This window comes from Maylandia zebra, linkage group LG16 (genome assembly GCF_041146795.1).
Source record: "Maylandia zebra isolate NMK-2024a linkage group LG16, Mzebra_GT3a, whole genome shotgun sequence".
Taxonomy (NCBI): Eukaryota; Metazoa; Chordata; class Actinopteri; order Cichliformes; family Cichlidae; genus Maylandia; species Maylandia zebra.
In genome coordinates this window covers 1,462,983-1,490,576 of record NC_135182.1, presented here as the reverse complement: position 1 = coordinate 1,490,576, position 27,594 = coordinate 1,462,983, and the positions used below count along the sequence as shown (strand labels likewise).

The following is a 27,594-nucleotide window of genomic DNA, read 5'->3' as shown; positions in this document are numbered from 1 at the left end:
GTCTGGATCTGTCCAATCTTTTAAATCACGATTGAAAACTTATTTATTCAACCTAACATTTCTGGCTTGTAATTGGATACTTAATTGCAGCCTCTGATCCCAAACCAGCAGACTGAGAGACAGCTTTCTCCATCAGGCCATCAGACTGCTGAACACTTCAGAGACACCTCAGCTTCACTACTGGAACTTCAACATTATGCACTCCATACTGTATATAAATGCCACATGTTTTGCACATTTCCAACTGCCAACCTCTGTATATTTTATTGTATTGTTTATTCTATTTTTAAAATATGCACACACACACACAGTCATTCTGTGTGTAGGCAGGCAGGAAGAGAGGACCCAAAATGCAGGACTCAAGGAGGCGGAAGAAACTCAAAATACACAGCTTTATTGCTGGGATGAAGCAGAACAGAAAAACACTAACTAAACTGGGAGTACCGAATAACTAGACAGGTTGGCAGGCTGGCAAACAGAACACAGAGAGGGAGTGAGGGCAGAAGACGTTAACGACGCGACAGAACAAAGGAAGCACAGGGCTTATGTACACACGGCAGTAAGCAAGGGATGAGAGACAGGAGGGGAACACACCTGGGAGAAGCTGACGAGACAGGGGAAACGTATACTGAGCACACTCACATAAGACACAGACCTTCACAATAAAACAGGAAACAAGAAACCACTAAATAAAGACGCAGACCGAATATAACTAGGGATGGGTACCGGTGTCCGGCACCGGTTCTGACATAAACGGTAGTAACCAGACCGAAAAGCAGCGCACATTTCGGTGCTTTATTTCGGTGCTTTTTTTTCCTGAGCTGTGATACACTTTAGATTCTAGCCAATCATTTTACGTTTCCGAGGATAGTAGGCGGGGCCAGGTACGTACGTTCTTTTAGAGCAGAGCTACAGATTAAAAATGCCCAAGGCGAAGCGGTCAAAAGTCTGGCTGTACTTCACAGCAAAATATGCAAACTCAGCAGCAACAAGTGCTTTAAGCTGATACTGTGATACTGTCAAAGGAGGTAACACCTCAAATCTGATGAAACACCTGGCGACGCATAGCGTTTTTTTTAAAAGCCCAGAAATGCGCCGTATTTGATAGCTTGCTGCGAGACCTCACACCGAGCACATCTACTGCGGGTGTGGTGCCTGTTATCAGACCCGGAGTTAGCAACATCCCCCACTGGCCCCCAGCCCTGCCAGTGTAGCAGAAATGATGAGGATGATGATGCAGCAGCAGCCCTTCTTCTCTGCGTGAGTAGCTTAATGTTGTTCGTGTGTAATTTACGTTGAGTAGGCTAACCACGTCATTACATTAATGCATGTAAGGTGAACTAGCAAACATCATCATAGCTACATGCGGCTGTCTTCTTGTTTGATGGCAGACGCTCCCTTCACCCTGGCCAAAAAGGCTAAAATGACCAAAGAAAAAGAGGGAAACGGCTAAACATGAGAGGTTTTTGGACAAAGTTTGTGTTTTTTCCATTGTTTAAGCACTGCTTCCAGCCAAGAGTGATACCATATATGCCCCATAGCTGCAGAAAAGGCTAACATTGTTATCTTTTTACAAAAAAACAGCTGAACATGAGAGGTTTTTGGACAAAGTGTGTGTTCTCCATTCTTTAAGCACCGGTTTGAGCACCGTTTAAGCACCGGCACCGTTTCAAAAGTACCGATTTGGCACCGTTATCGGATAAAACCTAAATGATACCCATCCCTAAATATAACACATAGAACTCAAACAATAATCATCATCATCAACAAAACACCAGAGAAACAAAACGTTCATTCAAAAATGGACCAGAACTCAGAATGCTGGGTCAGTACTGACCCAGAACATACACTCTTATATTGTACATATATTTATTCATATAACTCTCAGATTTAGTCATTCTTATAATTTGCTTGTTCTTATGTATTTTTGCACACCGCTGTCGCTTGTGAAGCTCGCACACAAGAATTTCACTCGTATGTGCTGTACCCGTGTACCTGCACATGTGATGTGACAATAAAAGTGATTTGATAATTTATAATATTACTGGAATAATCTTCCCGTTGATATTTACGTGTATGAATTAATTTAATTCTTAAATTATCTTCTGATACTTATTTATTTCACTTGCATTCCTGGTTAATTAGTGCCTTCACCTTCCAGTGTACTTTGCTATTGCCCCTCTATCTAATTTGATTTTAATTTATTGCATTATTGAGAAGCACTTTGGTGTACCTTTGGTTTTTAAATGTGCTACATAAATAAAGTTGTATTGTAAAATGCAGCCTGGCCCACAGCCAGGGTTCTCCTGGTTATTCCAGCATATAATGGAGTCGCTTCATTCCTCTGACCTGACGAGTTTCCCTTGATTTGTCTACTGTGGCTTTTAGGAACGTGTTACCAAAAAGCTGTGCTTGGCATGGCCTCAGCAAACACTGCAAGCCTGTTAGAGCTTCCAATACGTACACAAAAATAATCATTTTTGTAAGAAACATTTTAAGCATTTGTTTACACTCAGTTTATCCACCTGGGACAACTTTGCTAAATCCATTTGAATATTCATCAGTGCAGCTTCAGTGTTCACTTGTCAAAACATTCTTTCATTTCATTTTCAAGATCCATCCGAGGTCCAGCGAGCACGTGGAGGATAAGGACATGGGTCAGGACTAAGCCTCTGCCTAACCTGGGCAACCTAAGTGGAAAATTACCACATCCTAAGCTGTTGTTCCTGAGAGTAATTCGAGTACTCAGGTGGTTCATGTTTACCTGCCTGTTCGATTAACAGATTTGTTCATATGTAATAAACAAAAGTCCTGTGAATCAGCCTCTGAGACCTGCTGCCTTCTTAGGAAAAAGCTAATTATTAGCAGAAAATGAGTCTTCAGCATTCATGCAAACACATTTTAATCCCTATTAGATTCCCATCTACCTGAACTGCTAACTTGCAAGAAAATGAATGCGTAAATTCCCCCCTTAAGGAGGAGAATTTGTTTCACACATTTATTCAGAGCTGCATTAAAAAGAGATTTTTAAATAAGGCTTTGCAAGGATAATGAAGGATAATGTGGACTCCCTGCTGGAATATATTCCTTTTCCCACCTTTGAATATTTGCAAAAACCATGCAGCTAATTTACTGAGGAGCAGAATGCAAATATCACAGGGATTTAGGTTAAAGCAGGACTTTAAACAGGGGTGTATCACTTTTACATTATATGTGCCAACAAGAACAAAGCTCATTTTTAACATAAGCAAAAAAGAGAAGGCACGTGTGAGCGCGCTGCTGTTTGTGCTACAGCACGTGACTAAAAAGGCCAAAAAGCTCCAGCAGACAAGTCATTTTCACAGATTTTCTCCCCTGGCTTGTGCTAATTGGGTTATTATCAGCTCTTAGAAGAAGCAGGCTCTTCTCAGAACACTCCTCAGACAGGATACTGACAGGACCAGATGGTGGTGTCATCACTCTTACTGAGGTTCACAGAAGAAAACAAGAAAGCGGATCATTAAAGACAAACTTAAACAAAGGGGGAACCAAACTTTTGACTTTTGGCTGTTTGTGTAGCGCTCCTTCATGACTGCACAGGGTTAATAACTGTGCTGATTCATTTGTTTCCTTCTAGAGGACCATTTCATTGCAGGACACCTTTTAGCATCACAGGATAGCAATGACGGGCGGACTGTAGCCTGCCTGTCAGTTTCTACTAGAGATGGCACGATACCACTTTTTTATGTCTGATACCGATATCATAAATTTGGATATCTGCCGGTACCGATATGAATTCGATATAGTGCTTTTTTAATCAATAAAATAGTTTTTTTAATATCTTGCTGCATTTTGTATTTTGTAATGCGACAGAAAAGCCGATCAGCTGATCATTGATCAGTTTCATGACTGAAGAAGCAGCAGGAGAGAGAGAGAGAGAGAGGCAGTCGCTCCATATCGGTTGTTAAGCTTAACACAGGAATGCTTTACAAACATTCAGAGATGAACTTACACACTTGCTTCACTTCTCTCTGGGAAAACTTCCTCGGAGATGAAATGCTGGTTTGGTAGCGAGGCTACAAATACACAGATATCTCTCAGATATCCGATCCAGTAATTTAGGTCAGTATCGGACCAATACCGGTCCATCTCTAGTTTCTACACTGTCACGCCTCGGGTTTGATAGTCTGCACACAGGTTGGTCACTGTAAGGTCAGAGTCTGAGGCCACAGCAACAGCTGTGTTATCATAGTAGAGACTGACTGATTCTCAAACAAGAAGGCTCCAAATATCGGTCAGAAAATACTATATTAACACCTGTTTGGATCCAGATGGGAGGATGAGCCTAGCATCAAAATGTTGGTAAGTCTTATTTTGACCAGCTGATGTGACCTGTGAAAGTTTGTCTGTCTCGCAGAATTGAATTTTCAAAACAAAGAAAGAATAAGAGATAAGAGAAGCTTAGCAGGCAGCTAGCAGCTCCAGCTGAACCAAAGCACAACGTGGTCACATCTTTGAACATAATAACTTTAAGCTTCAATACAAAAGTTACCACTGAAGGGAGAAATTAGCTGAGAGCCTTGTACCAGAGCGGGCTAGCGTGCTGCTATCAGCAAAAAAAGCCAGCAGACTTGTGAGAAGAACGGCCGACCTTTAGCCCACAGTTTTTCTAACTCTTCTATGGAGTTAATTTGGCTGAGAGCTAGCAGTCATCCCAACAGCTGCTGCTCACTCATTAGTTCAGCTCGGTTCAGTTTCTGACAGTAAGCTGTTACCTCTGAGCTTCCAGACGGATGTGAGTTGGTATCTGCCAAAAGGTCTCGGTGAAAGCTGCAGTTAGTCAGCCTGGGTGAAAATTTCACCAGAGACTGCAGACAAATTGGCTGCTAATCACTGCTATTCATCCTTCATACGGACGCCGAAAAGGAGCTGGGAGTGTCTGCGCGAGTCTGCATTTAATACACATCAGCAAATATAAAGGCTATTCATGCCTGCTTCAAACGCCTGCCAAGTTTCAGAGGATGTCGTCTGTTTTGGCTGCTGTGGCAGACTACGGTGCTGCATGCCTGGGTTGAGTGCTATTTGGATCTCTGAAATTTTGAAAGGAATTCAGCACCTCCATTTCCTCTTTCATGACTCAGTTATACAGAGTGATAGCTGCAGGTCATGTCAGTAATGTTTATGCATATTGCCTTGTCTTCTCACTGCACAGCAGCTTCTCCCATTTTTCCTGGCACAATGAGATGAGAAGTGACAGTGAGTGGAAAAAGCTGTGTGCTGTTTAAAAGCATATTGCACATCACTGTGCATACACCATATGTGATATTATTTTTCAGGAACCGTGAACTTCTTTTTCCTTTTTCAGCACTAATTAAAAACTGGCTGTGTTGTTTTGTTCACATCAACAAATGAATCTTCCCATAAAGTTTGCAGCAGTTTTTTCCAAAGGGTACATTTAATCTACGGCGTTAAGTCTCAGTAACAGCGCAATAAGCTTCTTCTTTGGGGGACAATAAAACAGGCTAATTTCAGTCTAAGTACTATTTGTTCCATAATGAAGAGTTAAAAGCTGTTTGGGCTGTTTGTTGTGATCATTTTGACGGTTTCTTTAATGTGGATCTGTTCAGTTTGTCTTCTTGTTTCCATCATGTGTAACACTCAGGCTTGATGCTCAATTCTGATCTAAATCCTCATTTTCAGATAGTTTTCATAAAGAATGAACAGTATTCCTACTTTGGTCACCTCAGGTAGATTGCTAATATGTAATTATACAGTAGACAAACTGGGGGTCTAAACTAAGCCCATGAACTAGATAAGACAGTATTAGTTGCTAAACTCTGAATCAACCAAAGGTGCTCTGCTACAGTCTGAGAGTAGAAAACGAGAGATTTGTGTCGAAATCTCTATTCAATCATAAATGTAACAACTTTTTTCTAGAAATAAAGACATCACAGCAACCCACTGTGAGTAGCTTATAATACTCACTGCTGACTTACAAGATGGAGATAATAACTGGTGCTCAGGGCTCGCAGTGGAACCAAGATCGAGGCCGTTTGCTTTTTGAAGTTTGCACAGACTGCTGCATTGTGCCAGTGGTCGTTCACTCTTTGCAACATAGTAGCTGTTTTAAACTGATTTTCAGGTTTATTTTTAGTATGTTATTTGCAATTGGTGTTTGTTCTGGGAAAGATACTGCAGACAGCAATAATGCATTTCTTGCATTTCTCATGGGTTCTAATGGGGCCTTTCTTAAAATGACTGGTCCCAGTAACAAAGGCGCTTGTCGACTCAGAAATCGAGAGAAAACCAACGACACACCCGGCAGAACATTATGTTATTTACACGGGTGCACATAAGTGGTCCGCATGTGCGCATTCGCTGTCAAAATAAAAGACGCGCACCAGATAAGAAGTTGCAGCGCGCGTTTGCGTCCATATAAAAAGCTGTTTTTGTCCTAGAGTGGGATTTTCACGGCACATTCTGCACCACATCTCTGTGCGTTCATCATTTGTTTGAAGCCAGCTCACCTCCTGCAACCACTTTTCCGAGAATACGCGCTTCTTTTGTGGTTCGGACTCCTGACATTTGTTTGGAGGAACACCAAAGTAATTGCTTAAAGGAGCTTCTTCGACATCTTTAAGAGTTCTAAACAAATGTCTGTCCTCCTCCTGAAAATCTTATGTACGCAAACACGCGTTGCAACTTCTTATCTTGTGCGCGTTTTTTATTTTGACAGCGAATGCGCACCTGCGGACCACTTATGTGCAGCCCTGGTTATTTAGCTCGTCATGTTGCAGCCACAGAAACTCTTTTGTCCATGAAACCATAAAGCTGCACTTTCTTTTTGCCTTATAGTCTGATTTGTCATAACTTCTCCGTTTTGTGGTAAGCTTTTCTTTGGCTGTCACTTCTTCCCCCTGACCTGTCTTATTTGGCTCAGCAGAACTAAAATATATATCTGTCTGTGAAGGTTCTCAATCATCCAGGTCATCGTAGTGAAATATATATCCTGCTGCTTTTACACACACACACACACACACACACACACACACACACACACACACACACACACACACACACACACACACACACACACACACACACACACACACACACACACACACATAACGCTCAGCGATTCTCTGCGCGATCAACCTCTCACATGTTTAAGCTGCGGGAGATTTCACTTGTCATGTTTGCATAGTGAGCTAACGATTGATAAGACGATGTCAGAGGAATTGGTGCACAAATTATCATCACTCACAGATCAGTGCTGTCGCTCTCTATACACAGTTCGCATGATTGCAAAGTGAAAGCAAAAAAACAAGCGCAAATTCAAACGCGACTTCAATATGTCACATATTGACAGTGGCTCACCGATGCCAATGACATAATTACCCAGCTACATTTCTGAAAGAATGCAAAAGCATTGACATATATTTTTCCTTCCTAGGATAGCTCGACGGGCAGGGCAGAGATAGATTTTGGTAGCCTGACTGGCAAAATCGCTAGCCCCGGGACGTCGGGCTAGGGATTTTGCGAGCCCTGGTGCTCTTTAGCTTGTACTCACAGTACTCTGGAGGGTAAACACCTGTAATGACCCAGATCTCAGAGGGTTGACGACATGGAATTTATTATTATGTCTATTTTTTATGTTTAAGGACAACAGATGGAAATTAGCCTTTGGCTATAATCTGATATGTTTACATTCATGTAATTTTTTTTTACATTTATGTTCATTAACATGCACCGTCCTAAATAAATAAATAAATAGGTTATTATTTGTTATTGTTATAGTGCATCTTTTTATTTGTCTCCCTATAATCAACCAAAAACAGTCAAGGCAGATGGCTGGGCCTCGTTCAGCATGGTTCTGCCAGGTTTCTTCATGTTTAAAGGGAGTTTTTCCTTCCTACTGTTGCCAAGTGCTTGAAGGCTGTCTGATTGCTGGGATTACTGGCATTTTCTCTATATTAGTTCACAGATGATACCAACGTGGTGGGGCTCATCCCTTGGGGTGATGAGACAGCATGCAGAGCTGAGGATCAGAGGCTGTCAGATTGGTGTGCTGACAACAACCTGGACCTCAATATCACCAAAGATGAAAGAGCTGGTAGTCGACGTCAGAAGGAGGAAGTCCAAGCTGCAGCCCATCAGCATCAATGGGGAGTGTGTGGAAAGGCTGTCCAGGTTCTAGCTCCTGGGTGTGCACATAGACACAGAGCTCCAACAGAGCTCAAACACCTCAGAGGTTTTGAAGAAGGCCCAACATGTCGTTGTACTACTCCTTTCTTTATTATCAGAAATATCACTATTTCAGATTTTCTTGAAATAATCAGATATAACTTTGAGGCTATGTCACTCACACTCTACATCGCTGTGGTCTGGTCTACTGAAAGGGCTTCACACTACAAGCACATTTATTCTACACACATGGAGCACCTGCTCTTATCACTGACTTTGAGTTCGTGGCCAATTCAGAAGTTGGATTTTACACATAAAGGCCGTAAAAACACATAAAGGCCTGGACAACCAGGAACCTTCTTTCTGTGAGAGCTAACCATCACTGTGCCACATAGTAACAACGTATCACTGAATACTATGTACTGTGCAAAGGGCTGCTGGAGGAAAGTTTGATGTTGAAAGTGTCCAGGACGGTCATTTAAGAGCATTGTAGATAATAAATATTTAAGTATTTGAAGAAAGATATATCATTTAAAACAGAACTAGACATATTGTTCACTGCCACACATCATTGCCCTTATTCAACACAATAGAGAGAAGATCACTTTGCAGCAGTGCCACGCCAGTAGGCAACAACACTCTCTGCTAATTGGACTACCAAACAAGAAAACGCTCCGAGAGACATTCACCGTCTTGCTGACAGTCTTTGACATAACTGGGCCAAACACAATAAAGAATTAATGGCATGTGCCAACATGGAGCTATTTTCTGAGACTCTGAATCCATGTATGGCCGGCATAATATGTTGCGACATTACAGAGGGGATAAAAAGAAAAAACTGGACTGACACCAGAGCCACACCTGAAACGTGTCAGAAGTGAGAGGATGTTAACTGACACTGACCAGCAATGCCAGGAACAGATGGTCCACAAAACACAAGAAATGAACAGAGAATGAAACATGTGACACAACGCTAACTATAGCTAACTATAGCTAACTATAGCTAACTATAGCTAACTATAGCTATGTTAGTGTTTAAGAACGTACCAGTGCTGGAAAAGTATGCAGTGGTGCTACGTGATTAACCTTGTGACATCCAACGAGCCAATCAGATTTTCTTTTAGCCACATATGAAATGGACAAAGATGTTACATGTCCACATTAGAAGGTTTCTGTGACAACCCTGCAAACAGGTGAACGATCTATAAAACATGTAGGCTGTTAACCTAACTGATGATTTAACCTGTGACATATTTAATCTAAACACTAAGGTCATAGTCAGTGATGACCTCGACCTCATAGGGTTCTGTCACAGGCTTAAAAGCACAGCACAGCTGGACCTACAGCCCTGTCCGCTTGGTAAAACACCCATTCTCTCCAATTCATCCAGCTCAACCTGCTGAATCAGTAGACTTCATTGCTCTTTATTCTGTCTCTGCTGGTTTCCTGCGATCTCTCTGACAGAAACTCTGGCAGAAAGCCTGGAAGGCAAACTTCTTCCACTAGCCTAAAACAGAGACAGTGTTCCCTAAGCCCAGAAATGCCTCCGGTGTGTATTTGTTTCAAAACTAAACTTGATATTGCTGCTTGTTTCTTTATGGGTCACATACACAAGTTAATTAGTGACCTTTGGATCCTGGCTAGCTTTTTGCTCAGCTTCCAGTCTGAAAGCTATTTAACTCCAAACTCATTAAGGAAGCATATAGGCATATTTCCCAACCGTTGACCTATCCATCAACATTCCAGAATAGGCCTTACACTTTTTCCCTTCGACTGATCATATTAGTTGTTGGCTAGCTGGTTTCAATTCAACTCAATTAAAATCTCAACAAGCGTCATCTGAAGGTGCTTTATGTCGAAAGGTAAAGACCCTACAATAATACAGCTGTACTGTTGTATCAGCTTTAAGTCAGTAACAAACTGAAGGTAGGTAGGTGGAGAAAGCGGATAAAAAATACTGACCCCTACGCCATCCTCATGTCTGTACTGTTTCCAAGCCCGGCCTGTGTCACTGTAGAGCAGCAGGTAACTGCTGACCCAGTCCCAGCTGTCATAGCGTCCCTGTGTGGCTACAGCAGTCACCTCCATCTGCTCCCTGAGGTCCACCTGGAGCCAGGGCTCTTGGTCAGTTACCATTGGAGACCAACCTCCTGCACCTGAGGAAGAGCAGAAAATACAGGCAGAGGGTCTGACACATGCACTCTGTCAACAAGTCTTGATGTGTACGTGCGAGGAGTTTATGTGAAAGGCTTCAAGGCTAAGTTCCACTCCAGCAGCCACAGTGAAAGCCCCTGTTTCTGTGGAAAACAACTGATTCATTTTATGCACTGTATATGCAGTATGTTCAAAGTTCCAATAAAGAGCCCAATGCTTTTTATTCACCGGCAGCTTTATTTTACCTGAAAGGCTTAAGTTCAGTGGAACGGAAAAGTGGGATGACTGAGGGGCGAGTTAAAGATAGAGCAGCTTTCTGCATCACATTCAGAATTAAACCAAAACGTAGCCACAGCTCTTCCTTTGCCATTTTCCTGTGATGATGGAACGATGAGGGGCGCCTGCCCCGGACCCACAGAGCTGCACAGAGAGTGTGGTTATGGCAGGCGGGGTGGTTGACCTGCCCCACAGAGCTGATGAGAGCCCAGATGTAAGACATGTTAGTGTTGTGTTGTTGTGAGTTTCTGTTTGGATTTTTCATATTTTACTGTTTGTTTCTTTTTACATTTGGTTCCTGTTTTCATGTCTTTCCATCCTATCATTGTTTAGCCTCAGTTGTTATTATACGGTTGTGGTTCTGGCTCCTGTTTAGTTTCTATGAACGTTTCCGTTCTATACAGTTTTCTAGTCTTTGCAGTTCTGGTGTCGGTTCTCAGTTCTTGGTTTTCAGAACCAATAAGTCAGCTTCAGTCCCTGTTTCGTTATTCGTGGTTTAGTTTCCTCCATTTTTCTTGTATTCTGTGTCCCATCTGACTTCAACCATTAATGTTTCACTGTTGAGTGTCTCCCATCATGATTGCTGTTTATTTCTCCTTTTATGTAGTTTTATCTGGGTTTAACTTCCTGTCTGGTAATTGTTTTTACTGCTTTCACAACGTGCCTTCGACCTCTTCTGTTTCAGCCCTCTGCCTACATTTGGGCCCGCTGCAGGCTAACAGTGGAGGTCTATGCCCAGTTCAGCTGTAGCAAAGATATGTGGTTGTTTTTTAGGGATAATTGTTTTTCTTGGCTGACACTATTCGATGCATGAATTAATATAGCGGCTGCTCAGAAGCACTGAAAGGAGATGCTGGCTGTGTCAGCACTCTGGTCTTAAATTTACATTTTTAACTTGTACTGAAAAATCATCTTTTATAAACTAAGTTTTTAATAAGAGTTAACAAATTTAATTCAATAATTTACATATTTATTTTTGATTGGCAGTTTTATACTGCTCTGCTAAGAAGACTTCAAATAGGCACCACTACCATCCTGAAAAATGTACGAACGCATCTGTGACGCAGCTTTTTGTTACCTTTCTTGTTCAGAAACATCAGGACTCATTATGGCCTGATGCCCACTTGCTTTAGTTTTTACACAGTGGATGTTTTTGAGGGACAAATTTCTGCAAAAATGCAACATTCAGTGTGTGTAGAGGTTACAGGGCAGGTCTGCGTCATTTTGCACACGTTTAGTGTATAACGGCCTTAATAACTTACGAATTATATTTAATGTTGTATTCAATAAGAATTGACTTGCAACTAGAAATTCAGACCACTGATGTAAAATGAAAGGATGAACATGCACATTAGTCAGGTGTTTACTGAGGTCATAGACGAAGGGAGAATACGGCCTCTTTTTCCATAAACTTCTATACAACTTGAATTATTTGGTAGTACAAAAGTAATAAGGCGAAACAGATTGTCAGATGGAGAAGCATCATTTATCACTCCAGAGAGCATGTCTCCACTTGCTGTACAGTCCAGTGGTGGCGTAGTTATACCACTGCATCCAATACTTTGCTTTGGCCCAGGTGATTAAGGCTTGTGGGTGCAGTTTGTATGCTTCTTGAGCTAATCTGAAGCCCACATCAAGTTTGGAGGTCTGTAGAAATTGGCTCTGCAGAAAGTTGGCAACCTCTGTGCACTATGCTCCTCACCATTCGCTGCCCCCCCTCTGTGATTGCACATGAACGACCACTTCGTGGCTGAGCTGCTGCTGTTCCCAGTCGCTTCCACTTAAAGTTCCATTAATAGTCGACTGTGGAATATTTAGTCGTGAGGAAATTTGACGACTGGAATAGTTGCACAGGTGGCACCTATGGAAATCACCATTGTTTCACAAATGTTTGTAGCAGCAGTCTGCATGCCTAGTAGGGCTGGGAATCGTCACTGATTTCTAGAATCGATTCGATCCACGATTCGATTCAATTCGATTCGATTCGATTTTGAATCAGTCCGAAATATTATTATATGAACCATAATATATATAAAATTATGATAATTCACCTTGTATATGTACTGTCAAAAGAACCCTCTAAGCCTTGTGAATGAATTACATAAATTTCAAAATTAAGAACAGATACTAAAGCAGTTAAATAATGTAATTTTTAATTAACATTAGTATATATATTTTTTCATACATACATTTCAAGTGGATCAGGGATCCAGTGCAAATAGAACACATCTTTTGTAAACATCAGTAAAACCTCAGAGAAATAGTTTTGCTGTTAGTGTCTCACACAGCTTTTCTGAAATCCACTATTGTGTTTTGGAGACACACAGTATAACACAGCGTGTACAAGTGAACTGACAGAAACTGACCGATCAGAAAATGAAAAACTGCCTTTTAAAATACTTCAAAAAATGAAAACATATTGAACAGTATTGTAAAACCTCTGTGAAACTAATGCAATTTAGCCTTATTTATAACTACCCTCTCACTTCTTTGAGACTGTAAGGTTTTTCTGCAAGAAGAGAAGCTGGTCTACATGTTGTGGAGTCAGGCAGCTCCTTTGTGCGGTAACAATGTCACCAGCAGTTGAAAACACTCGTTCAGAAGGAACACTGGTCCCAGGTATGGAAAGATACTGCTTTGCTTGTAGAGCCAAGAGAGGATACTCCCTTTCATGGTCCCTCCACCAGATCAAAGGATCCTCAGAAAGTGCAACAGGCTCAACGCCCCTGTATCGATTCACTTCTTCCTTTGCCTTCTGAGTTGGTGTTTTCTGTGGTGCTGTGGTTTTTGTTGAGTAGGCTGGCCCAAGGAGAAAAATTAATGCAGAGTCCTTTGACCTCTTAATTGGAGGGGCATAATCCACTTCATCAACACCACCAAGAGAGATGTCAGGGACAGTTTCCTCAGATGTGTCACCATCAGACTGTCGCTGTAGAAAAATGAAAACTTAATTAATAAAGAAATTACTATTTATATTCTAACTCGAGTAGTGCAAAAAAACCAATAATTTTTTGTTTTTGTTTCTGTAACTCACAATAGCTGTGTCCACGTTCTCCAAACCTGCTGCTTCCAACACCAACTGAGAGAATGTGTTGTTACAGGTCTCTTTGGACAAGAATGGCAGGGCCTTAAAGCGAGGCTCTAATGCTGATGCAATGTACAGCTTGTCCTTTAGGGCCACATATCTTGAAAAGAGATTTTGCACATTTAACTCAGTTTATTATGTTGGATATACATGTGCATGGTTACATACACTCATGCAAGATCAGAAACATTAATATACGACTTTGTTTCCATAATTTATATATAAACATCTATAGATAGATAGATATAAAATCAAAAGGCCTATTACTAGACAAGAGGGCTTAACTAACATTTTTATAATATATAGATTTTTTCACTATAATAAGAATTTTCATGTAATACATGCATCCATACAGTTACACTCATTCATGGCATATACACACAATTCATAAACATACCTTGACTTCAAGTTGTCGTATACAGCAGTCTTGAGGTCTTTAATCAGTGAGGAGTCATGAGAGACACTGATCATCTTCTCCAGCAGCTGTGCATGCAGAGGTGCAATGATGGAAAGGGTCGGGGACTTTTCTTCAGACATAACCAGTGTGGCTGCTTTCAGCGGCTTCAGAGCTTTCACTATATCTTCTCCATCAGTTATGTCAGCCTCTGTAAGACTACAGAGATTACTGTCACTTCTCCTCACTTCAGGTGAGAGTAGAGCTGCAGAGATTGCTGGTTGTTGCTCTAGGAAGCGTTCCAGCATCTCCAATGTGCTGTTCCATCTGGTCACCCCATCAGTCACCAGCTTATGGGCAGGTAGATTCAGTATCTTTTGCTTCTCTTTAAGCTTGCGACTTGCAACAGTGCTGCGATGAAAAGGATGCTATGCGTCTCACTCGGCCAAGCAGCTGAGCAACAGCTGGAACTTTCAGTCCTGCTTGTGAAGCTAAATTGAGTGTGTGGGCAAAACAACCAATGTGCAACCAGCCCGTTATTTCTACAGCTCGCACCATATTTGCAGCATTGTCAGTTACGATGACTGGATTTTTGTTTGTAAGCTCCCATTCTTCGATTGCTTTGAACATAATTTCAGATAAATTAGCTGCTGTGTGGCTTGCTTCGGTGGTTCTTGTCTGTAAGACATGAGACACGAGTCTCCACTCCTGGTCGATATGGTGTGAGGTGATAGTCAGGTAGTTATCTGTTGCTCTGGATGTCCAGCTGTCACAGGTTATAGCGACTCTCTCTGCTGACTTGAGTGAGGCTGTAACATCGTGTTTCACTTTTTCATACATGTTTGGGATTACCACTTCACTCAAATGTTTGCGTGATGGTAAAACATAGCGTGCTTCTAGCGTATTAATGAGGTTTTGGAAGCCATCATTTTCAACAACGCTGTACGGACGTATATCTTTACATATGAAAGTTGCCACAGACTGGGTTATTTTTTGGGCACGTGGAGAAGTGGATGCCAACTTCATTGCAAATGCCTTTTCGAGTGAGCGTTGCTTGGTGTCGGCCGTTTTTGCTAGCGGGATATCTGGATGATGCCTCGTTAAATGATTTCTGAGATTTGTGGTATTTCCACAGTGCTTTACCTCCATTTTGCACATCTTACATACGGCTTTGCTTTTGTCCGGCTCTTCACTGTCTTCACAGTTCTTAAATCCAAAGTGTTGCCAGACATCTGCCTTTAGGCTCGGTGGCACATTCCCGGGAGTAGCCATGATGGTTCATGCGTCCAGGTCACTTAACTCTCGCGTGACTTCCTCATGTTAACCGCTTGCAAGTTTCATACGCGGCAAACTACATATGTATAAAAAAAAATCGATTTCCGGATTTAATGAATCGATATCGTTTTATTCCAGTTAGAATCGATTTTAATCGATGAATCGATTTTTTAAACCCACCCCTAATGCCTAGGTGCTTGATGTTACACACCTGTGGCCATGATTGGAACACCTGAATTCTGTGATTTGGATGTGTGACAAAATACTTTTGGCAATGTAGTGTATATTTTCTTTTTTGCTGTGACCTATCTCTCATGACACTCGTCTGCACCAGTTGCCTGACTAACCAACTTCCCAGCTACACAGATTCTGGTTTCCAGTCATATTAGCTTAGCACAGAAAGTAGGGAAATTTGATTTTGGTCTGTTATGTCTTTGTTGTCCTGTTGCTCAACTCTGCTGCTCAGCCAACAAACAAACCTTACAAATTACCATATGGCACCATTTAGGGGAAACAAACAGACTTACCAATGCCATATATGGTTTATTGCACACGAGCAGTGTTACAACAAAGAAATAACTGACCAAACAGAAATGTCTTTACTTTTTGTGAAGTTTCAGGGCTCGCTGGTTTCAGTGATACTAAGCAGAGCTTTGGCTAGATCTGATAGAGCCAGGGGAGTTGTGTTCTTGGCTACTTTGAGTTTGGCCACAAAATTCATTGTCAACTCTATAAATGCATCTATTATTGTTATTGGTGACGTTTGCAGACGGTTCAGTTACACTGCTCTTTTCTTCCAGGGTTGAGTAATTCTGCTAATGGATAAAGTAAATGGATTCCCACTCAAAGCGCTACTACAAGCCTCATTCACCTCTTCACACACCAGATCATACCAGCTCTTTTTCCCTATGCTTCAGTACTTTGTATCCAACATTCCCACTCTGATCAGTGCATTGGGAACCCAAGGACACTCTGACCAGGTGACCTGCTCCACCTCTGACAGCTGTTTCTATTGATGTTAGTTGATGATTACTGATGCTTGGTTAGTGTGTGCGTGTACATACATACATGCAGGCCGGCAAAATGCTGACCACTGAGTGATGTCACAGTGCACACATACAGCTTTTACATACAGTCTGTGGCAAAAAACATCCAGTCAGTGCCTCGAGTTGCCATGGCGACTGTGGCTGTTGAATTTCTCGGCCCACTCATCACTGCTTCCAATAGAGGGGCCATCTCCTCCAAATAGGTAAACAGACCCCTTTATATTGCTGCATGTGATAGATTCAGAAAGTCTTAAGAGCTTATTTGTCTGTGCCTTCCAAAACAACCCATAAACCCACTATAAAAACACTTCAGCTGAGTGTTTTCTGCTCTGTTACCTCTATGGTTATTGTTAACTACAAGCATTTAGAAACGCTGAATAATGCAGGAACATTCACTGTACTCACCATCTCTTCTGTTGAGCTTGGCGTTGTAGGCAGCATAGCTGACGGAGGACTCAGAGGAGCTCTGAAAGGATGAATGGGGCAGCGCCGATACCAGAGGGCCGTTACAATTATCTGGGAATAAAAGACAAAACACCAATTCAGATGCTGCGTCTGCGACATCGTATGTGTACTTTCCAGCTTGCCATGCCTATAGATCAGGCTGTAATAATGGAAAATGGATAACGCAAAGTTAAACATTTCAGGTTAAAGCGTGCCTCCGCCTGTCAATAGAGAAGTTTTAAAGCGAGAATTAGAGAGAAAATAACACGGCTGCCTCACTCCTCAGATGCCTCAAACAGTCTATTAACCCCTGCAGTGACCCTCGAAAGCTGCACAGAAAACGGCGGGGCTCCTTTTGTGTTTGTGCGTGCTCTTTTTAATCCCACATTGTGAGATTACATCACATCCGACAGACAGGAGCAGATTAAGAGTCCAGTGATCTAAAGCTGTCGGTTCTGTCTTCATCTGATCCACCCGGCTCGCCACAACAACAGCCTCTTTTCCAAGGCTTGCTTTGCTGGAGTGCAGGGCTGCATTAAGACCCGCGGCTGAGGACGTAATGAAAACTGGCACTGGCCTGATTGCAATTATCCCTTCACTCTTTCAATCAGTGTGGCACTCGCTCTTCAGAGTGAGAGGGAGGCCCTTTTGTTTTTGGATGTCATCCTCCTTTGTGCTCAGATGGATTCGAAGCACATCTGGAGCTGCAATTGGCTATCCATCTGGTTGAAAACAGCACAGCAGAATTGACAGCATGAGCTCGCTCTCTTTTCGGGTGTCCCACTGAATTTCGACTGACCTGATTTGACTTCTCTCAGATCACTTGCCAAGAGATTTTTCTAATCCTGATTTCAAGTGTGACTAAAGTGGATCACGCTGTTTTGTCCAAGACTTAAGTTATGGCTGAGCTGCAGCACATTTGCACATGTTCGTTTGGGAAGTAAGAGCAGCGGCTTGGCATCTTAACTCCACCACGAGAACTGGGGTTATTATGCAACCCTGTTTGTCTTCATCTATCAAAAGTCTCCTTGATCCTGCTGGATTCCCACTAAATAACTCACCTTTCTTTCCATCTGTATCCATCCTTTCTTCAACAGTAGCTCTGCTCTGAAGGAGCACAGAACTTTAAAAGCCCAGTCAATTGCTCTGCTCCGTCGTTCAGTCCTCACATTCACAATGAAACCTTGACAGCTTTGAAGATGTGAGACAAACCAACGATACTTTGATATTCTGACACATGTTCTCAAATTGGCAGGTGATGTGAAGTGCTGTGTGAGTGCACAGAAAGTTTCTCCGTGTGCAAATTGTGCATCTCACAGACTCTGCTGTTGTTTACAGGTTTTGGTCCCGAGCCAAATGCCCAGCTGTCAGTCAGGGAGACTTATGGATGGAGGATAATTTGTCTGCAAAGCTGCTCCATGGCTTGGGATAACTGAAAATCCTCTGAAGCTGACTCACAATCTCCATGTAAGGCTCAGACGCTCGAATTTTATAGCCAAATGAACCCTGACTATAAACACATCCAAACAAGTGTGAGCAGAGAAGGAACGCTTAATCTCTCTTGAAATCAAAATTACATCAACTGCCACAAACCGATCGTCGTCGGCCGCATTCACAGAAGTGCTACGATGATGTGTTTCTGTGCAGACCAACGCAGAGCTGTGTAGTGTTGACACTCACAGGCTGAAAGTGCCATTTTCTGTGAACACTTGAAATATTTACACATGTGCAGTGTTTCCAACTGCAGTTCAGGGCAGAGGCTTACATACTGTACACTAACCACAGCCGTCAATCATATAGTTATTTTAGATTTAATGTTTTCTTCAAGCCATTCTGGTTCCAGGGTGGAAAACAGCAGAACCGGGTTCTTCTCTGATCCACACAGGGATCAGAGAAGACATAAAGGCAAATATATATATACATACGACCCAAAGAAGATTTGGTTTAATGTCCCCAAACTGACCTTCACACTCATTACCACGATGAACGAGCATCTCTGACCACAATACTTAAACAGGAATGTGCATCCGCTGGATTTTTAATTTTTCATCCTCTAAAGACTTTAGAGAAAAATGAAGGGTGCACTTTTGGTTATGATGTAAGTTTTGTTTGTTTTTAAAGGACATTTATTCTTAGCTCAGTGCTTTACAATATTCCTACATTCCTACAGAAACAATGCTTTTCATCCCAGACACACTCACTAAATGTCTTTAAACGTGGGAATCTGAAAGCTTTCCATCCTGGCTCATTCACCAACACACCTAGTTGTCAGTGGTAACAACAAGTGTCATCTTACACAATGGGTGCAGCAACAAAAAGCATTGTTTTAGTAAAGAAACCAGGCACTACTTGGTCTTTTTCATTTTGTGAGCAGGTGCTCTCGTCCAGCGGCTAACAGGGCGTCTTGCTCCATTACTCGCTGTATTACCAGCTGTCCAAAAATGATGAAAATAACTTTTTGCATACACAATTTTGATGAGCAATAGCAGTAAGTGCTTAGCTCTCTGACAAATGCATTTCATTTACTGTGCATTTATCATAATAAAAGGCTTTTTCCACTTAACCCTCCAAGGTCTAAGTCAGACGTGTCAAACTCGAGGCCCACGGGCCACATTTAGCCCACAATACAGTTACCTCTACCCCACAACATAATTTCATATTTCAATTATTAATGGCTAGGGGGTATGTGGCACCCACACCAGTCATACTACAAACCCCATAATGCAGCGCAGCAGTCGGTGTCCCTGCAAGCACCAATCACTTCTTTCCCCTGTCCACTTCGACCAGTCAGGGCCAAGCAGATGGATGCAAGTCTGAGTTCACTCAATTAAAGCAAACCCCTAAAAGAAATGACCAAAACATGGTGGGATGCAGACGCTGCTGGTAAACCTGTGTGCTTTGTTTGTAGAGCTAATGTGGTCGTAGTTAAACAATATAACATAAGACGGCACCGTGTGACAAAACATCAGGACGAGTGCACAAAATACACAGCAACAGTTACGGGAGACAGAAGAGTCGTCTGATCCTACAACACACTGAAGTGAAGCTGCAGCGAAGGTTTTACAGGCAGACGAGATATCGAAGTCGGCTCGGCAGCGACGTCTCGTGCTCTGACATTTTCAAACGTTTGCCTGAGCTCACGCACACCATCACTGCTGCTGATGGTGTGCGTGAGCGTGCCACTTAAAAGCACAGTTGATGGAAAGGCTTCATCACACACACCCTTGCTGTGGATAAGAGCACTGACTGATGCTTCACAGTTGGTCATTTTCATCCACTTTATGTGTTAAACAGGAACTTTTGAGGATTCAATCAATGCATGGAAGGAGCACAGGAAAATAGATCTTTGAAATGTACAAAAGACATGAAACTGCCTTTGGACAAACTTATGATACTAACAACAGACAGAGTGGGTGTGATGCACGATGAAAAGATGCAGAGAGAGACGTCCAATCACTGCATCATAAACCAGGAAACACTATGCAGTAAATCCCTGAATATTGAACATTTAATGAGCCGGCCAACACTCGGTTAGCTTCCTCAAGGCCACTGGTTTAGATCCCCACTCGCCCTCTGGGTCCTATCATACTGAGGTGCGATGGCTAAGTCAAAAAATGCTCAATGAATTTTTCAAGCTGCATGAGGAAAGTGAAGGAGGAGCCTCAACAGTGCAAACTGCTCAGTAATCCACCTGCCGCTGATCTGTAAAAAGCACCTGTAAACATCCAGGCGGAGCTGGAGCTCCAGTGTGGTGCCACGCTAAAGCTAAAGCAGGGCCCTGTGGAGCCCACACACTTCCCCTGCTTCAGCCTCACTATGATACCCCAACTCTGCCTCCGAGTCACTTAAATCCTCAGTGTGTTAAGCAGTGCATATTTATTTAAGCAGCTTTTCTCAGTGACACCATCCAGCAGAAGGCCTCCACCGATGTCTGTTTTATTCTTTCCACAGCTCAGGTTTATTAGTGGAATTACAGCCAAAGTTTGCATTTCTTCATATCTGAAAGGTCTTCATTTCACCCAAAGATATTTTAATAGAAAACCAAATTATTTTGAATTGTATTTAAGTTATAGAGAAGACTTAATAGTCTTTTTCATTCATATCCCTGTTCAAACATGGTTACTTTGTCTGTACAGTAAATCATGTTTCACCAACAATCTAAAGAGTTTTTGTCCATTTCTATGATTGAGCTTCAGCCTGTGGTCCAAGCCCTGTGATTTTTACTACAATAAACATTCATATCATTATTATTATACACATCTGGAAACTATTTCCTTTCTTTTTCATTTATATCATTTTATTTTTCTTCTTTCCATGTCAGACTGCCACAGTGTCAACCTGATAATCCCGTCCTGGGCATTTACAACCCCTCGATCCTTCCTTGCCCCTGACTGGCCTACGTGGGGTCGGTGGGAAATTCAAACACAAGTATATCAACCAAACAGTCTTAGAAACACTGTGTGTCAAACACGAGCTCATTGTTTATTGAGATTTTGAGGGAAATCACAATACAACGTTATTTCTTTTATTTTGAAGGTACCATTTCCTTTGTTGTTAAATGTATGCATGTACATATATACAAGTGAAAGCAGCTTCACTGGAAATGTGGTGGAACCAATGTTATGTTGTGCTGCACCTGAAAAAAAAAGTATTTCTTGATGTGAACTTGTAAGTATTTCCTGACCGTCAGAGGCAAAGCTGTGTGCTGAGAGCCGATCGCTGCGTTTAAGGATTATAATTTGAATCACCAGAGAAATACAGCAATGCACTGGTGCTGAGCACGAATGGACATTTGAAGATTTGCAAGCAAAGCTTTAAAAGGAAAAGCAGAGTTTTTATAAAGATTTACACAGCCAGAGATGGAGCACTTGAGACCAGCTTTGTGATTGCCAAACAAAATTCTCAGGGGGAGTTTACCAAAGAGTGTTTGGTGGACTCTGCTCTGCTGACACGCCCTGAGACAACAGAAGCCTTTGAGAATCTTCCCCTTTGCAGACGAACCATAAAAAGATGGATCGATGGAGCTTCAGCTGAAAAACAAATGATTTGGACTTTTTCTCCTCACTCTGGGCGAGAGCTGCCCACAACATGGCTCAGTTGCTTATCATAGGTTAACAAAAAGAGTTTGACATCACAGCAGAGATGGCAGCAATGCACTCCATGAAAGGGAGAGGCAACTGCACGCTCAGACAGCAGGGGACATGACGCACAATGGCAATGTTGATTAAACAGTGACAAAGGTTGCATTTCATATTTTTACTGCCTGTAGCAGTATAAAACTGATCAAATTACTATGCAGCAAAACTGATTCAACTTATTGGTGCGAACCAACACGATGGACCCAGTTTCTCATGTGGCCCCGTGGGGAAATGACTTGCCCACGCCTGCTACGATCCACACGCTGCGAACCAGGAATCCCAAACTCTAAACAGGGAGTTCATTTCATGGTTGTAGTATAAAGAAAAAAAAACAGGAGCACAGCTCCATACAGGGATGAATAATGCTGGCTGCTGTAACTAGTGACCACAAGCAGATAAGTAGAACAATTTATCAGCTGTTTTTACTTTTTTTCTTGAGACCTATACTACTGTATATCATTGCACATGTGCATAGTGACAATAAAGCATTCTATTCTATTCTGTTCTGTTCTATTCTGTTCTGTTCTGTTCTGTTTTATTCTATTCTGTTCTATTCTGTTCTGTTCTGTTCTATTCTGTTCTATTCTGTTCTCTTCTATTCTCTTCTGTTCTATTCTATTCTGTTCTATTCTGTTCTGTTCTGTTCTGTTCTATTCTCTTCTATTCTGTTCTGTTGTATTCTATTCTATTCTGTTCTATTCTGTTCTATTCTGTTCTGTTCTATTCTATTCTGTTCTGTTGTATTCTATTCTGTTCTATTCTATTCTGTTCTCTTCTATTCTATTCTGTTCTGTTGTATTCTATTCTATTCTATTCTGTTCTATTCTCTTCTATTCTATTCTCTTCTATTCTCTTCTGTTGTATTCTATTCTGTTGTATTCTATTCTGTTCTCTTCTATTCTATTGTATTCTATTCTGTTCTGTTGTATTCTATTCTGTTGTATTCTATTCTGTTGTATTCTATTCTGTTCTATTCTCTTCTATTCTCTTCTATTCTGTTCTGTTGTATTCTATTCTGTTGTATTCTATTCTGTTCTATTCTGTTGTATTCTATTCTGTTCTATTCTCTTCTATTTTGTTCTGTTTTATTCTATTCTCTTCTATTCTGTTCTATTCTATTCTGTTTTATTCTGTTCTGTTCTATTCTGTTCTATTCTATTTTGTTCTATTCTCTTCTCTTCTCTTCTATTCTGTTCTATTCTATTCTGTTCTATTCTATTCTCTTCTGTTGTATTCTATTCTGTTGTATTCTATTCTGTTCTATTCTATTCTCTTCTATTCTGTTGTATTCTATTCTGTTGTATTCTATTCTGTTCTATTTTATTCTCTTCTATTCTCTTCTCTTCTATTCTGTTCTGTTGTATTCTATTCTGTTCTATTCTATTCTCTTCTATTCTGTTGTATTCTATTCTGTTCTATTTTATTCTCTTCTATTCTGTTCTGTTGTATTCTATTCTGTTCTATTCTATTCTGTTCTATTCTGTTGTATTCTATTCTGTTCTATTCTATTCTCTTCTATTCTGTTCTGTTCTATTCTCTTCTATTCTCTTCTCTTCTGTTCTGTTGTATTCTATTCTGTTCTTTTCTGTTGTATTCTATTCTGTTCTATTCTATTCTGTTCTATTCTGTTCTATTCTCTTCTATTCTCCTCTATTCTATTCTGTTCTGTTCTATTCTGTTCTATTCTATTCTGTTCTATTCTGTTCTGTTCTATTCTATTCTGTTCTATTCTGTTCTGTTCTATTCTGTTCTATTCTATTCTCTTCTATTCTGTTGTATTCTATTCTAATCTGTTCTATTCTGTTCTGTTCTATTCTGTTCTGTTTTATTCTATTCTGTTCTATTCTATTCTGTTTTATTCTGTTCTATTCTATTCTGTTCTGTTGTATTCTGTTGTGTTCTGTTCTATTCTATTTTGTTCTATTCTATTCTCTTCTATTCTGTTCTATTCTGTTCTATTCTATTCTGTTCTATTCTATTCTCTTCTGTTGTATTCTATTCTGTTGTATTCTATTCTGTTCTATTCTGTTGTATTCTATTCTGTTCTATTTTATTCTCTTCTCTTCTATTCTGTTCTGTTGTATTCTATTCTGTTCTATTCTATTCTGTTCTATTCTGTTGTATTCTATTCTGTTCTATTCTATTCTCTTCTATTCTCTTCTGTTGTATTCTATTCTGTTGTATTCTATTCTGTTCTATTCTATTCTCTTCTATTCTCCTCTATTCTATTCTGTTCTGTTGTATTCTATTCTGTTCTATTCTGTTGTATTCTATTCTGTTCTATTCTATTCTATTCTGGTCTATTCTATTCTGTTGTATTCTATTCTGTTTTATTCTATTCTGTTCTATTCTCTTCTATTCTATTCTGTTCTGTTCTATTCTGTTCTCCTCTATTCTCTTCTATTCTATTCTGTTCTGGTGACTCAGTCTGTTTCAGTATTGCTGCTCTCAGAACTCATTGTTTTTAGAGTGCAGAGCTGTGTGCATGCACATTTGTGTATTTAACATGAGTCAAATCATAATGATAACATCAATAATAATAATACTGAATCATGACGATACATATTTAGTGCATTAATGGAGAAACACGTTCAATGTCACCTTAACTGGAAAGCTAAGCTAATGAATCACCTCCATAATCTCCTGTTTATGTCACGCGTTCAAACAGCAGCGTTTCTGCCTCATTCACAAAGAAGTGACCACAGAGGGATCCACACCCAGAACGTGAGCCTGTGAGGAGGCCTGCCTCAATCTGGTCTCAAACTGTAAATGAAATCGTTATTTAAAGACTGCATTTTGATGATTCAGGTGTGTATTTGTTCACCGATCAGCACATATTGATGAGAAGAGGCCTACTGCAACCAGCCACACATGCATAAAGACCGACAATATGGGATTGATGGAATGCTACGAGGCCTGCCAACCCAATCAGAGGGGTCGTATGCAACACATGTTGAAGCCATGGATGAGCAGAAAGCCAACATTTAGACTGACCCATAAGTACCTGGTAGCCCATTAAAATAACATCAACAGCAGACAGCTACTATTACAGCTGGAGACCCAGAGGCTACAGTGTGTAACAGTAAGCAGTATGAACACAATGGTCCAGCACTGGTGTAACAGAGCAGTGTAAATGAACTAGATGATGCCCCGCCTCCTGAAATGACAGATGTTTCTACTGGGGTGAAAGAAATGTGTGTGGCCAAACTCGAGGTAGCCACCCAGCCAGGAGCACGACTCTGAGCAGATGCTTTCAGATGTAAGCAGTGTTCTACCCACTATTCCCACTGCCACTATCACTGAAACCATTGAACTCATAGATGCTATGAAACCATATAGGACCAAGGATGCATGCAGAGGAAGCCCCCCTGTGGAGAAGAAAGCTGGAAGCCAAAATGAGGGGAGCCCACATGGATGTTAGCAGGGTTAACTGAGGTGTAGAAAGCACTCATGAGAGACATCATCATGAAAGAGGTCAAACAAGATAACTGAGGCTCGCAGCTCAGGCTGTAGACATGGAAATGAAACAGAAGGGCAGACCCGCCCACAGCTGGATTTAAGCAATGCTGGAAGAACATCTGGGAACCAGACTAAGCTTGGCCCTGCCTGGACAGACTGTGGCTCCGGGCCACACACACGTATGTGGGAAAGCTTGGCACTGTGCAGGACTAATAGTGGTCTAAGAACATTCATCAGGAGCTCCACGGGACTGTGGAAGAAAACACTGGAGGTCATCATCAAAACATACCAAGGTGACTCTCTGTGCTGTTGTTCAGTGACAGAGTTTGATTTAGTCACATCATTTAGTTTTACATCTAGATTGTTCTAGTTTATCATTAAATCTACATTTTATTTGGTTAACTCAAATTTAAGTGTAACAGTCTTTCAGGTTTTTTATGGTTAAAAAACATCAAATACAAAATATGTCCACATGTCTGCTCTTCCTTCCAAGCTCTGACATTTTCACGCATTAGAAACACTGAGCAGAAGAGCCAGTTGTGCGTTTCCCAGAGGCAGATTGTCTAACCTTACTGCACAACGAGCTGACGAATCGGCCACACTGTAATTAGTCTGATTGGATGGAAATAATAATTTCATCTCGTTGTTGTTCATTAATGAAAGAGTCAGAGCATGTCATCATAGTTTCTGTCCTCGTGCATTAGTTTGTTTTTGTCAGAGTAAGAAGGCCGCTGATGAAAACTATGATGGAAATGATTGGTCAACAAAATGAACAGTGTTACACTGGCCTCCACCCCCGACACCAGCTCATCACTGCGTGTGGGTACAGATGTAGATTTAGGAGTGGAGGGACCATCATCCACCTGCTTTTCATGGATGACATTAGGATGTCACTCGGACTGTGAGCGTGGCCGAACGGTTACAAGATGCCACTGATGTCAAGACAGAAAGTTCCTCACACTGCATGGAGGTCTCCAGCCAACATCTCGAGGCCCTTTGAGCAAAGAGGAGGGCGAGGATTAGCCAGGGGAACAATCTGGGATGGAACATGGAGCATCTGGGAATACATCAGGAAGATGGTCCCCCTCTAAAAATTCCTCAGGGACCTGAAGATAGATGGTGATGAAGAAAATGAGGAGAAGCTGTCATGGATGACCAAGTCTGTGCTGTCGACAGCTAGAAAAAGTGGTACACTTCCAAAATCCCACCAAAGGCCGGCCTAACGGGCAGCACGGAGGCTCTGCTCACAGGTGCACAGGTCCACCATTGAGCAGACTTTCCACTACATTGCTGCAGGACGCAAGATGCAAGCTGGACACTGGCAGGCACAATGAACTGGGTCACCAGTAAAACCTTTGCTGCAAAGAAGCTGGGGGGAGTTTTTAATCCAACCAACTGTTCAATCACCTCCAATGTGAAGAGAATTTATAGCTATTTCCATCTACTGCCATTATTTCACTCAGCAAACAGAACATTAAAGCTACTGACGTTTAAATTAAAAGCACATTTTTATCAGTGATTAGGGACAAAACAGGTTTTCATTTTCAAAAACACATTTACATATAATTGTTACACAAAGTTGTGGCTGTCGCACCATGTTTTGGTCTCCAGGTGTAACATTTTTTAATAAATTATGTTTTTGCTGGAGAATTGCAAGGTTTTTGTCAACACCGTCAGACACAAAGAAATGCAAAAATATATATTTTAAATGAAGTTGTTTCAGCTTTTTTGACTATTAGCAGCTTTGCTGTTCTACTGTTTATGCACAGATGTTTATACCACATTTAAAAGTAAGATTTTGTTATTAGAGTTACAGTCATACATATTTTCAGAAGCTTGTATTTAATCTCTATAAGAAACAATCATATTTGGCAGCATTTATTGAGAAAATTACGTATTTTTATTGGAAGATCATGAGAGAGGAAACTGTATGGTTCTCCAAAAGAGAAAAATAAAAAAAACTCCATATTATGGAGTTGACAAGGTGCTGACGGTGGTGACACACGAGTAGAAAACAAGATATTATTTCTTTCAAAATGACCATTAAACCTTAACAACCTTTGTAATATCACAAGATCATAACAATTCTGTTTTTGCACACGTCAAGTTCTGCATCTTAATCGTTCACCAAGCAGCCGCCTGCTCCTGATTCCTAAAGTT

The 27,594-nt window shown here is 41.2% G+C and overlaps 1 protein-coding gene across 2 annotated transcripts in view; it reads right to left on the bottom strand.

The window, feature by feature from the left end:
- The window catches only part of LOC101464205 (contactin associated protein family member 5), a 138,374-nt gene that overhangs the window by 91,648 nt on the left and 19,132 nt on the right, over window positions 1-27,594 (bottom strand). For both annotated transcript variants that reach the window (XM_076874660.1, XM_004571566.5), the window contains exons 2-3: window positions 16,799-16,909; window positions 10,126-10,319 (exon numbers count right to left, since the gene is read on the bottom strand). In XM_076874660.1, the coding sequence (XP_076730775.1) occupies window positions 10,126-10,319; window positions 16,799-16,909 (305 nt within the window). The remainder of the gene's footprint in view (window positions 1-10,125; window positions 10,320-16,798; window positions 16,910-27,594) is intronic.